Source organism: Agelaius tricolor, unplaced genomic scaffold (assembly GCF_023055355.1).
Source record: "Agelaius tricolor isolate 1412-34295 unplaced genomic scaffold, bAgeTri1.0.p SCAF_1, whole genome shotgun sequence".
In the NCBI taxonomy this organism is placed as follows: domain Eukaryota; kingdom Metazoa; phylum Chordata; class Aves; order Passeriformes; family Icteridae; genus Agelaius; species Agelaius tricolor.
Window position 1 is genome coordinate 2043702 of NW_027269261.1, and position 13748 is coordinate 2057449.

The 13748-nt window shown below is 49.1% G+C and overlaps 1 protein-coding gene across 1 annotated transcript; it reads left to right on the plus strand.

The window, feature by feature from the left end:
• The first annotated feature begins 3118 nt into the window (after positions 1-3118).
• Positions 3119-11903, plus strand: LRRN4 (leucine rich repeat neuronal 4). Its single transcript, XM_071441397.1, has 5 exons — positions 3119-3250; positions 4699-5415; positions 6545-6749; positions 7831-7968; positions 9062-11903. The coding sequence occupies exons 2-5, from the start codon at positions 4737-4739 to the stop codon at positions 10593-10595; spliced, it is 2556 nt and encodes an 851-aa protein (XP_071297498.1). The 5' UTR covers positions 3119-3250; positions 4699-4736; the 3' UTR covers positions 10596-11903.
• Positions 11904-13748: the final 1845 nt, after the last annotated feature.

The window sequence follows — 13748 nt, forward strand, 5'->3', positions numbered from 1 at the left end:
AGCCGTGTCACCCAGCACGTCCCACCAGGCTCCGGACATGCCCTCAGTGCAGTGGAGTTCCACACCCTCCCTAATCTGTGCAATAACCCGATCACCCCTGGCTCCCAGGAGCTCATCACACCTATTTATGCACAGGATTAAGACCAGGTGGGCTGCAGAAACCACGTTATTAATTGCACAGGGCCAGATGTGGGAGAAGTTTCCCAGAAGAAGTGAAAGAGTGAAGAAGTGAAAGCAGGACAGGGGCGTCTGCCCTGAAGTTTTGCAATCCAGAGATGAAATGCTGGGCAGGAATGCTATTAGATGAAAACAAACCTTTAGGAAACTTACACTTCCTCTCAGCTGCAACCCTATTCTGTACACGGTGCTTAATTAGACCCAAACCAGGCCAGGGTAAAGCACTGCCGATGTCAGATGGATCCTGCTGCTCTTACATCAAATTCCATAGGGGATTTCACCACTGCCTTCAGCCTGGGTTAGGAGGCACACACCCCATCGTTTTCTGATATCTCAGGCTAAATAATCCTGGTCTTCCATTCTCTCCCCTTTCTCTGCAGGAAAATGTCTTGCTTGTGCTTACTCTGTGGACAGATCCGTGAAACATTTCTTTTGTTGCCTTTAAAAGCCTTTCTCCAGATTTTTTTTCAGGATATTTTCCTTCTTAACCATCACTTGGATCAGGGCCAGTAAGAAACATTCACCTCTTAAATTTTACAGCCTGGTACCATCCTCACCTTCTCCTGCTCTGCTTATCTTGGTGTCACTAAGGAATGCAGGGCTCAGCCCGAGAATTCCTGCGGGCAGAGGGGCTTTGTGCAGCCCTGAATCGCCCCGGGGAGGGGGCGTCTGCCTCAGCTCTCTTTGCATCGCCCGTGTGAAAAGGCTGACAGGAACGCCTGCCCTTGCTAAGCGCTCCCTCAGGTTGTCACCGAAACTCGCAAAAAAGCGGAAAAAAGAATAAAAGGCGACATGAGAACAAGCCAAAGTGAATCACAAAGGGGAAATCTCTGCCTGCTGTTAGCAGATATTTCAAAGAAACTGGTGAACGAGGGCTGCTGCCTGCCCTGGGAAACCTCCACCAGCACCTGGGCAGCTGCCTGAGATGTAGCACCATGGCAGAAATATTTTAGATGATGAGAGATTAGCTCTTTGCAGCTAAGCAAAAAGCTGGGAAAACACAATACCTGGCACAAAAACTGGCCAACAAAAAAAAAAAAAAAAAAAAAAAACAAAAAAAAAAAAAAAAAAAAAAAAAAAACAGAAACTAAGATGGAAAATAAAAATAACCAAAGCTCATTTTGCAAGGGTGCTCGGCCTCTTGCAACAGATTCTCTGTATCACTCAGAAATCAAGGGCCTCAGGGCAAAGAAAACCTCCACCTCCCTTCCACCTTCACCAAAACGAGCAGCCGCTGTCCCAGTCTGACAGTCTGCTCGACTCAGTCCCCAAAATGAAGTCAGTAAGGATGAACTCATTAAAACCAAGGCAGCTTTTGGCTCACCGAGTCTCCTGGAGTATTTTTTGAAAAATATTAAAATCAATAAGATAGCAAATAAGCCTAAAATAAGCAATGAAAATTCACTGTCTGTAAATACTGAGGTAAGGGCAGCAATCACAGGTATTTAATAATGCAGGGCAAAGCCAGGCCACCTCCCTGCTCCTGGACTTCCCGAAGAGGAGTGCCGCAGGCAGCCGGCAGCTCTGCCAAGCCACGGGGAAGGCAGGATTTCCACCGGCCTGCCTGGAGCTGGGCTTTCCTCCCCTTAGACCAAATTCTTCAGATTTTTGTAACCTGCTCCGCCTCGCCCTTTGAACCGCGGAGCTCTGGAGGTACCTGCGGGCGCGCACGTGCCGGGCCCCGGGGTCAGGGGTGGGATCAGCCCCTCGTTTAGGAACCGTCCGCCTTGCCCCAGAGCCCTTCCGCGGGGGAACACCGTGTGCGCCTCGCCCGGCCTCCAAGGGAGCAGCCGCGGCTCCAGAGAGCCCTGCTGGAAGCGCCTATCTCTGCTCTGTGGATGTTCTGGTGTTCTTCAAGGCTCTCTCCCCACGCTCACGATGACCCACACGGTCAGTAGATAAGGTCTGCCTAATGTGTGCTTGCAGACTCAACGTTTTTGGGCAAGCAAGGCCTTTATCTGCACTTTAGCACCGAAGTTTACAGGTCGGTGCTGCCTTCATGTCAGGGATCTGTTTTGTTGCCCCGATAAAGGAAAAGCACTGACTACTGTTCTCCTTGGAAATTTTAACAATTAATTGTCCTACAGTAGCTACAGAACAACCACCCTTTAGCTTTTACTTTGGAACAATCTCCATCAACTCATCCCTGTCTGGGATCATTTCCCTGACTTTACTCTCTGCTCTCGACCTAATTATGGTTTGAATTGTGGGAATGCTGAAAAACCCAGCTCGGGGCAGGTCCCTCAGTGGGAGATGGTTTATGTTGTCAGTTTTACTTATCCAGCAAAGGATGAGAGGAGTAGCGGGAAGGGAATTGTCCCAAGCCATGTGTTACACAGATGCGGGACAGAGAACACAGCCCACGCACAGCGGGACCAGGAGAGGCCTCCCGAAGGCCGTCACACGGGGACTGAGATGCCCTACGCCCTCTCCATCGGCAGAGAGAATTCCTCTCTGCGGGAGGAGCAGGTGAGAGTTTCACTTCTGACATATCCTAAGGGCCTCCTTAGAAAGTAATTTGTCCTGCGTGAACTTTTGCAGAATTTACTCCCCAAGAGCAAGAGTCTTAGAAATTCAAACACTTGAAGCCCCTCATCGGCGCCTAAAGAGAGACCAAAGCTCATGTCAACAGGCCGAGCCTCAGCTTTACATCATCCTGACCTGCCAACAAAGGAACACAACAATTCCTCTCCCTCCCCCCGTCGGTGGAAGACGTGAGAGTCGGGACTATTGACACTGATCTTTTCCCTTTACCCCCCTCTGCTCAGACAAAGACAGACAGGAGCAGCCCTGCCCGAGCGTTGGGAAATAAGAGCCCTCCCACCCACCTCCTGCTAGGGCCAAGGCAGCGGGGAAAGCTGCCCGGAGCCGCCCCCTCTCAAAGCTGGATGCGGGGGAGCGAGCCTGGAACAAACCTCGCCTGAGCCTGTGGGCAGAGGAGGGAGCAGGGAAAGCTGGGACCGGGAGAGAGGCAGCTCACGCTGCCGGCTGAGTCACCCCGAGCCTATAAAATCAGGGCCGAGCAGCCGGAGCCACTCGGAGCGGAGGCACGAGACACCGGGACTTTGGACAGGTACGTGCAAGCGGACGCGGTTTAGAGGCAAGGATTAAGATTAAATCTAAGACTGGAATACAGCAGCCCAATTCCTCCCATCCTCTCCCTGCCAATGTGCTGCGGAGCAGGAGATCCAGCGGCTCCGGTGACCGGGAAGCCCTGAGGCTGCTTGGATCTTGCACGGTGCCGTCTGACGAAAAGGACACAGGCAAACACAACACATTATTTGGTGCTCCGGTGTACACTATCTTGCTGGTCCCTACTTCAAACCTGGGATGGCAGCAAAGGATAACGGTCTGGGCAAGACCTGGCATCCTTCAGGGAACAGCGAGGAGCAATTAAACTTTGGAATAAGTCTGAGATGTTTCATAATCCGTGGGGTTTCGGTTACCACCCTACACTGTAATATGTTTCTGGACGAGGAATCGTCATTTTGTTACCGGGAAGCACAAAAGACAGCTCAACAAGAAAAGCACGAGTTTGGGGCTGGGGTTAATTCCTTCCTCTCACACACATTACCTGTGGGTACGAGTCACTGTGGACGTTTTTTTTTACAAAGACCAAAGCAGGGGTGGGAGGAGGAGGGAGCACGGAGGCAGCTGTAACACTCCATAACATGTTTCTTGGCGCTCAGGCCTTTGGGGCCCTGATCCAGGAGCATACTCGGTTTCTGACCACTTCCACTGAAATGTGGTTCGGGAGCTGCATTTTCAGTGCATCCTTTCCCAGCAGCTGGGCCGTGCAGAGCCTGTCTGTGCCTCTCACCCACAGCAGGCCCAGCCCTGCCTGGCAGACAGGCTTGGGGGCACTGCCCGCTCCTCAGGAGCCCAAACATCCCTGTGGGGTCCCCGCTGGGACTGTGCTCATGATGGGGCAGGACTGCCCTGGCAGAGCCCACACAAGGCCCTGGTATTTCTGTTCCAGCTTCTGCTAAGGAAAGGAAAGTCCTTCCTAACACAGGAAAGGCGCTTTTACCTGCCCACTCCAACACAACTCAGCCCGGTTTGGGGTCCTGGGCTTTAAAGTTTGGTAACTCCCCTCTGTCCTCGGATCCATTCATTTTACACAACCCCACAGGAAACAGTTCCCTGCCACAGGCACACTGGACCCGGTTGTTTGGGCATCACCCCACTGGAAAACTCTTCCCACTGGGCTGGCCAAACTGGGCACAGTGCAGGACAACCTGCTGGCACTGAGGGGCCTGCTGTGGGATACAGCTTGGTTCATGCTCTCTGCATGAACAACTGTAGGCACACTTAGACTAAGATTGCATGGTACTTCTGTCCCTGAGGATTCATGTTTGCTTGGGCTTAATTACAGAAGAGCTATTAATTATCACTTATCACTGTCTGGATATAATAGCAAAGGGTTTATAAGCTGTTTTTCTTTTAACTAGTTTGTAGATGGCTGGAAGGATTTTAGCTCTAAATGTCGATGTTTTGTTTTTCCCTCCCTGAAACACAAAGGAAACAGATCTTGCAAACTGCAAGCACCTTGGAGAAGGATGCTGTCTCCCTTGCTCATCCTCCCTCTGCTGCTGGGGACCACAGCACATGGCCTGGTGAGCAGAGCAGCAGCCAGGGATGTCACCACCGTTTTCCAGCTGGCTCAGGAGGACACTTGGGAGAATGTTAATCTCACCAGCATGTCCTGTGAGGAGCAAAAGAACAGGACCTGGATCACCCTGCAGCTGACCAACAGCAGCCTGACAGCTTTCCCAGTCTGCCTTCCAGAGGCCCTGCAGAGCCTGGATCTCAGCAATAACCTCTTGGAGGAGGTGAATGGCACAGAGATAGCAAACCTGCCACAGCTGCGTGTCCTCTCGCTGAGGCACAACCACCTCTGGGCAGTGAGGTGGGGATCTGAAGTCCTCAGCAATCTCCACAAGCTGGACTTGAGCTTCAATAAGCTGTCATCTGTGCCATCCTGCCACAGCTCTGTCCTGCCTAACCTGAAGTGGTTGTCTTTGGCTGGAAATCCCCTGATTGAAATCCAGCCACTGGCCTTTTCCTGCTACCCTCAGCTGCAGGTCCTGAACCTCTCTGTGACGCTGCTCGGGCAGGATGACAGCAGAGGAATTAGGGACTCTGCTTTTGCCATCAGCACAGATCCCCACGAGGCCATGGACAGGCCTGGAAACTCCATCAATGTGCTTGATCTGAGCAGGACCTTTCTTGAGAGAAGTAAGTCTCTTGGGTTTCCCACTGGAACCACAGGGCTTGGTCAGGCCAGGGGAGCAGAAGCCTTGCTGGGACCATGGCTCCCATCCTGGCTGAGCTGGAGTGCAGGGGGAACACCCCACACTGAAAGCTGCAAACAGCTGCTGCAGGCACTCTCAGGCAAAGCAGCCTCCCAAAGGAAGGGTAGAGACCAAAGGCCATGAGACAGGAGGGTTTGTCCCAGCGTAGCCACCCACCTCCATGCTAATCCCACTGTCTGCTACTGACAGTCATCTCCCTGTCAGCCCCGGGATTAGCTTTGGGAAGCACAGGAGGAAATTAGTTTCTCTTTCCAGACAGGCTGCTGAAATCTTTCTTTGTCCCCACAGCTACACTGAGCTTTTAGAGCTGCACTGAAGTAGCACAGAGAGAGGCTTTTTGTGCCATCCACAGCCCGAATACTTCCGCCCGCTGAGGGGGGAGACAATCCCTGCCCCGAGCAATCCACAGGACGTGTTCTCCCTTTGGCCCTGCCACTCTCAGTTTATACCTGAGGTGCTGAGACACACAGGTGTGAGATGCCTTGCCCAGCTGCTCTCAGCCTGGGGCACAGCCTCCTCAAGCTAGAGGTTCACTTCAACTCACATTAAACAGCTGCACCACCAAATTTCCTCCATAAATGTGTCTTGTGGTAGTGAGTTACCCTTCTGAGTCATGGGACAGAAAGGCCCTTTCATACAAGACCCATCCTTTCAGTTTCATGCCTCTTGGCTATTTTCTCGTGCTAGGAGAATGATTTGCTTTTCTTGCACCAGTCAGGACCTTGTAGACTGCTTTCCTGAGCAGAGAAATCCTTGTTCATTTCATCTCACCCAACAAGAAATCTATTCCATAACTCTTATCAGCTTTGCTGTCCTATTTTCCCCTTTTCCTCTGCCCTACGACAGCCTGACCTGTGGGGACTATTACAGAAATGCAGCTGCATGAGTGTTTACACACTGGTGTATTGACTTTTGTTCTATCCCTTTCCCAAAGAGAATAGCTGCAGAAGGTGACAGATACTTCATATCTATGAATTCAAACCCTGTTTCTAGGCAGAAATCCCCAGGAATGCTCTGTTCAGGCAACAGGTGTAAATATTTTTCTGTTTCAGTTCAACCAGAGTGGGCCAGAGGCTTGGCCAACCTCAGATCACTTCACCTGACCAACATGCCACGGTTAAGAAGCCTCAACAGCGACTTCCTCAAGTCCCTGCCTGGTCTCCGAGAGCTGCACTGTCAGGACTCTCATTCCCTGGGTTTCGTGCAGACAGAGATGTTTGACAGTGCTCCTCACCTGAGCCATCTCTCATTTGAGAAGTGAGTTGGGTTTTTTTGTCCTTCCTCACATCCTGCTGCCTTTGCCTCACAGCCCTGTGGTGCCTGGGAGCTGAATTGAACAGTTTGTTATCAGATTTAGGAAGGAGGTGTGGACTTGCTGTCTTTGCCCAGTAAAATCTGTGATCTGGCCTGATAGAGCTGATACAGCCCAAAGAGGCAGCCTGGGGCTCATAGCACAATTAATTGTTTGCTTGAGGTTGCATCCATTGTGTTCCCACTCCTCTGCCTTATCTCCCTGTCCAACAGATAAACTCACCCAGCTGTTTGGATCAGCACAGATCCACTGAACCCTGCTTGTGATAAAGACCAGGCTTCCAAGGGCAAAATCCCATCAGAGGAGAAGCAGGTCACTGAGGGTTCCCTGCTCTGCAAGGATGAGTGCTGACAGCTCTCCAAAACCTGCATCTCAGAAGCAGACAAAAATCCTGTCCCACTTTTAGCGTGAGAGTTTAATATAGCTCCTTGTTCATCATTAGTAAAAGCAATGTTTCAGTCCTCATTCTAGGGGAACCACCTCTTCGTATGTCACATACCCGAAATACTAAGAGGGGCAAAAGTCTGAAACTGATTTATCAAAATAAAAGCAGGTGAAGTGCACACAGAGCAGCCAGCATAAAGGAAAAAATCTGGAGAGCACTTTGAAACATTTTTATAATAGCAACCCAGATACAAGCATATCAGAAAACAAACACTAGAGCACTGGCTGTGCCTAGAAACCAGTTCCAGGAAAATAAACCCATACAAAGCAAAAATCCTATGGATTCCATCCCCCCTTGATTGCCCCACTGAATTTACACAGCACTTTCCAACACTTGCAGGAATACCAGTTCAAAGTGCTAAAAATCATGCCCAAACTAAGGAATTAAAGTCCTAGAAAGAAGAGAGCATCTTCTGAGCATGCAGAATGCAGGGTGGTGGGTTTAATAACTGCTCACTGCCAGGGGAACTGGGAATATCGCTCTGTGCCTTACACACACTAAGGGTAAGGGACACCTAAGCACACTCCAGTCGTTGGAAGGTAGCTCAGCATTTCTTAATTATTGCATTTGTCTTCTTGCAGCTGTAACCTGAGTTCCTTTAATCCTTGGAACACCAATTCATCGGATGGCATCACCATCAACTTGTACGGGAATCCTCTGCTGTGCAGCTGCCAGCTCTCCTGGCTGCTGTCCAGGCCCGAGAAAGTTGTTCTGCAAAAGTAAGTGAGCCCAAGAGATCGAGTAATGCTCTGCAGGCACAACTCCAGCGTGCAAGTTGTCTGGGGACCAGACATTCACCACCATTCACTGAGTTACTCAAATTCCTTGTGTGTTCTTCCCTCCCACAACAGGTAGAAGTGCAAAGTAATGTTCCTTTCAGGGACAAAGCATAAGGTGTTATTAGCTGTGGTTCTACTTTTAGGTGAGAATATTTTCTTTTCTGTTTTGGACCATATTTCACATGTTTCCGTATTAGCTGAAGTTAGAAAATCAGCTGTCTCGATGTGCCAGCGCTGGGGAACAGAAACTGGGAAACTTTGGAAGATCGTTAATAAATTATTTTCTCCTCACCCTGCTACTAGCAAAGCTTACATCACCGGCAGTCAACAAAACCCCTTGCAAATAGCACCATTTCTCACCTATTGTTTTCACGCTCCCCTCAGTTTTACAGACTAATTACAGTAAGCTGCAGTTAAAGGAAATATTTGCATATAAATGGTCTCTCTTCCTTTTCAAAGGCCACCAAGAAGATTTGTCATCAAATCTCTCAGAGAGCAGGGGAGTAGATTGTTGAAATTAGACAGTGTTTCATCGGGATGGGTTTAGCAGTTGCATTCTTTACCAGAATTTCAGGGGCTGAGTAAATAAAGAATTCGATCTTAGTCATTTAAAAGTCCCGCATCAGCCCACCTCCAGCTGCCTAAACCAGATGGATTAGGAATCCTGGGAATCCTGTTACAGCTCCCTGCATGTGTTCCCCTGTTACTGCTGCATTAAAGTCTGACCCTTTAAGACAAGCTGAATGCCGATGCCCTTTGCGAAAGTTCACAGCCATTGTTGTACCAAAGGACACTTCCCCTCGGGCACAAGATGTCCCTGCACCTTACAAAGCCAGTTCCAGCTAAATTCCACACTCAGCGCTGTGCAAAGCTGCCTGGACTCTAGTTAAGGCAATCTAGCTGTGGTTTCACATTCTCACTAACAAAAAGACGGTTTTGACAGCAGGTCACCAATTCCAATCCAGGCAGCCTGAACAGAACAGAAACCTGTAGTGTTCTTCTGGATCTTGACTATTCTGGTTTCCCTCTGCAGGCCTGGGGAGACCTTTTGTACATCCCAGGAAGATTCGAGCAGACCTTCAACATCTTTTTCACTGCTGGAGCTCTACAACAAATGCCAGTCAGAGAGCAACGTTACACAGCCCAACTCAAACACAGCCCTTCCTGAGGGTGATGCTTTCAGCTTCACCAGCGATGATGCCTCTGCTCTAGTAACAACAGACTCGGCTCTGCTGACCACAGATTTGACTCACACCAGCTCCCTGATCCAGAGGGATATCATGAGCACAGCAACATCCAACCCAATGCTAACCAAAGACACCTATACCAGCTCCCTGATCCAGAGGGATATCATGAGCACAGCAACATCCAACCCAATGCTAAGCAAAGACACCCATACCAGCTCCCTAATCCAGAGGGAAGCAAGGAGCACAGCAACATCCAACCCAATGCTAACTAAAGACACCTATACCAGCTCCCTAATCCAGAGGCATGCAAGGAGCACGGCAGCATCCAATCCAACGGAGCCCATCCTAACAAAGGCCAACAGTTCCTCCCATGAGGAGGAGGCAGTTCCTGAATCCACAACTAGTCCCCCTTCCTTGGCATCTGTAACCTCCTTCCCAGTTTTTCTCCAAGAGCTCTTTGCTCAGTCCTCAGACCACAGCTCCCCAAGTCCAGCTGGCACAGAACAGCTACAGAGAGAGCTCGGAACGACGGACACGACACTCCCCCGAGCAGGGCCATTCAACCAGACCAGCAGTGACTATTCTGCTGGAGGAACAGGAGTCCCCCACACCACCCACCACCACAGTCACCCCTCTGCCACCCAGGGCAGGCACGGCGCCCCCCGGACGAGCCCCCCAGAGCTGAGCCCCGCGAGGAGCGGTGCCCCCTCAGCGGCTGTGCCCAGCACCCCATCGCCACACTACACCGATGACTACGACTACGAAGGGCCACGGGAGGAAGCCCAGGCTGCCTGTGACTACGACCCCTGCAGGCACCTGCAGAAGCCGTGCAGGGAGCTCCAGAACATATCCCAGTGCTCGTGTCCTGGCACCTCGAGGGAAGATGAGATTCCAGACTCGCCCAGGCTCAGGGCAGTGGTTGAAATCACCGACAGCTCTGCACAGATCCGCTGGTGTGCCCCGTATTCCGTGGTTCACAGCTATGAGCTGACGCTTCGTGCCCAAGACAGCGAGGACAGGCAGTTTGTCAGGGACAACATCTACCCCACGGCCAGGCAGTACACCCTGTACAACCTGCTGCCATTCACCACTTACCACATCTGTGTCACTGCCTCCAACAAAGCAGGGTCCAGCCAGACTACAACAGACCAGGAAATTCCAGGTAATTCGTGCACCAGCTTTAAAACAAAACCCAGCTACAAGTATGTTTTTGCTGGGCTGTCTGCAGCTAGTGGACTCTTTCTCATTACTACAATTATTTTGTCTGTATGTCTGTGTAAGGCGTGTAAAAAGCCTCAGAGTGAGCAGTATGGCACACACTTAGTCTCCTACAAGAACCCAGCATTTGATTATCCCTTAAAAGTACAAACCACTAATTAGCTCTGGATGATTTTTCTATGCAAAGTTCACTATCTCCATCACCTTGGTGTGTTTTTATGAGACTCTGAAAGTGTCCTTCAGCAAAACTATGAACCATCAGATTCCATAACCCTGACATTTCTAAGGGAAAGAAAACCACCAAAAAAAAGAGAAAAACTAATAATGAAGTTACTCAAGCAGAAAAAAGTCTTTGGACTCCTGTTCCTGTGCTAAGCAGCAGCAAGCCTGGACACTAACCTTGAAAAGTTGTTTTTGTAATCACCTACAAATAGAGTAGCATAAATTTCACACAGTGAGAGGCTGCCTGGCCAGCTGTCTGCCCCCAGTATCTCTCATGAGCACAGTCAGATGAGAGCTGCAATCCAAGGTGCATTAAGCTTAGCAAGATGTACTCTGCTTTTATTCACAGAGCAAAGCTGGGGGTTCAGTTTTTTAAAGGTACTACCCATAGAGAGAGTACAGCTGAAAGGAGTGAGTGGGCTCAGTGACAAGGTCTTGTGCAGATCTGACTGCTCTAAGCAAATGCAGTGGGTGCAGATGATCAACGTAACTTCAGTTCAGGAAAAAGAAACATGGAATTTAATTGGAGTCACAGACGGTGCAGGATCCTTAGGACTGGGGCAATTGTTTTGTTCTGACTTTTTATGAGGTTGTCCACAAACGAGCCCCCAAGTGCTTCCCAAAACAAGCTCACAGGCAGTGGGGGGTTTGCAGTACAGCAGTGACCCACACAGGGGGAGGGGAGCATGTTGACATTTGCTTCCCAGTGGATTTTAAGCAGAGAGGATGTTCCGTCCCAATCATCCTTCCCATCTACAGATTTAGCAGCTGATGATTTACTTCATACAGAGGCAGAAAGCCAGGTCATGAAGCAATTGAATGTGTGTGCTGCTGAGGCTTGAAACACCCAAATCCCCTGCACTAGCAGCAGACAGGTCTGGCAACACCTTCCGAATGAATTCTTGGGTGCCAATTCCTGGACAATAATGTAAGAAATGCTGACAATCCCAACTTTGAGCTTGCCACTGGAATCCAAAGAGGTGTCCCAGTCTGGTATTTCCCCAGGCCTCAGTTCCAGGAGCTGCCTCTCCTGCTGCTGTACAGACACAGTGCATAAACCCCCAGAACTCTGAGGGGAAGGTGCTGCACTGTGTAAAAGAGTCTCTGTTCCAGTCTTTTGGGGTTTTTAATGCTTTCAGTATTACTGAAATAAAAGCCATAGAGCTACGTTCTGGTTTTTTGTTAAACACATGGATCTTGGTGTTGTCTTTACCATCTACAATGTTTGGCCTGAGAAATTAACTCCTTTTGTTGTTTTGGAATGAACTTTCAACGTGTAGTAAAGAAATGTTTTTATGATGTTAGATTTGTGTTCTCTGATGTCCCAAGAGCTTTCATTTTGTATGTGGCAGAAGGAGGCTTGCTCCTTTGTCACCACTATGGGCTTGCAGTCCTTTCCTGGGAATTTGTCCTCTGGGAATGACCATCACTGGACAGATACAGATTGCTGCCATGTGTGCCCCAAGTCTGGCTGAGCCCCATGACTCAAACTCCTCATAGAAGAGAAATGCAAATGAAGAGGACAGGATGGTGTGACCTCTCACTTTGAAAATCTCTTATTTTCACATTCTGGTAGTTCAGAGTTTTCTCTGTTTGGACCTAGGTTTTTATATTTATTTCTGGCCTGGCTTTTCCTGCGTTTTCTCAAGGATTTAGTGACTGGGTACATATGATTGTCATTTGAAGTGAGCAAGTGAGCCAAAGAGTCACGATCCCAAACTGGGGCAGAGATCATCCATTCCCTTGTGTTTGTACAGCATAGCTCTAGGAGACCTTGGCTGGGCTCTTTGGTTTTACCAGAAACAAAGCAAAATAAGAGATTTGTGAATAGCAATTTATATTGTCTCAAAGATTAGTTCCAGAGAAGGGCAGGGAAAAAAGATACTGCAACTGGAAATAAAGATTGCTTCAACTTAAATATGAGTTAGTCCAAAACAAGGGGACATCATTTAAAATGAGGTATTGGCAGGACATATCTCACTACCCTTTACCACACCACAGCTCATAATCACTGAACTAGGAAGTTCATCACAATTCATTTCTCCAACCATTCTCATGCCAGCCTCTCCTGAATTTCACAGCCAAGGGAACACAACAGACCCTGCCATTCTTTTCAAGTGCCCTTTCTGGAGCCACACAAATGTACAAGTCCTGCTCCCACAATCCCCACTTGTTCCAGCTTAAACAGCCCAATCCCATCTGAGCTGATGAACCATCCTGAAGCACAGGTGCCCCAGCCAGGGGCACTGACTGCCTGGTAACATTCAACCCTTCCACAAGTGGAATGCATGAGATGTAGCAGCAGGGTTAAAAACATGGGATTTGTATTTATCAACACCTATGAGAAGTATCAGTGCTTCAAATGCAGATTTTTTTTTCCTTTTTTTTTTCTTTTTTTTTTTTCTTTTTTTTTTTTTGTTACTACCACTTTGTATTTTCACCGGGATTCATTTTAGTAATGACCAACTAAACTCTCTCCAGTGGAGGGAGCTCTCAGAGAGCTGCTCAGGACTGGAGCAGTGAGGGAAGCAAAGGAACCACGGAAACTTTCCCGATAAAGCCGTGCTGGGGAGCTGCCCGGCCTTGCTCCGCCCGCTTGTTCCTCCCCTTTTCCTGATTGCACCCGACAGCAAATCCTGTTTGTGCCTCCAGCTTTAAATCATCAACCTATGGCAGCATTGCTGGAATACCCAAACATCTCTGAAACAATTTTTAATAGCTATGAAAAGCAGACATAGAAAAAATATAACTAAAACTTCACTTACTGTTGCGCAGTTCCTCTTGTTCTGTTTCTCTGAGAGGAAGATCACTTGGGGGAAGTGCAGAGAGCGTTGAAATTCAGTTTTTGAACAGCTTGTGTAGCTTTCTTCCTCTGTGTCTTTTCTTCCTCAGATCCTTCTCCATTCACTTCTTCCCAAAAACCAAGTCCAAGTCCAAGCAAAGAGAGTCCACAGCAGCCCACAGTGCCTGTGGGTGCATCCCCTGGTTGTTGTGGCAGAAGTGCACAATGCTCCATCTGTAACAGCAGCTGCCAATCAGTCACAGTCTCACAGTCTCTCCCAGCAGAAACACTCTGGGAAATGCAGCTGATGG

Bases quoted from the DNA above. Each gene is read 5' to 3' on its own strand.
- LRRN4 (XM_071441397.1), top strand. From the start codon at position 4,737: ATGCTGTCTCCCTTGCTCATCCTCCCTCTGCTGCTGGGGACCACAGCA. The intron at 6,750-7,830 runs GTGAGTTGGGTT...GTCTTCTTGCAG, and splicing joins AGCCATCTCTCATTTGAGAA to CTGTAACCTGAGTTCCTTTA. The intron at 7,969-9,061 runs GTAAGTGAGCCC...TTCCCTCTGCAG, and splicing joins GAGAAAGTTGTTCTGCAAAA to GCCTGGGGAGACCTTTTGTA.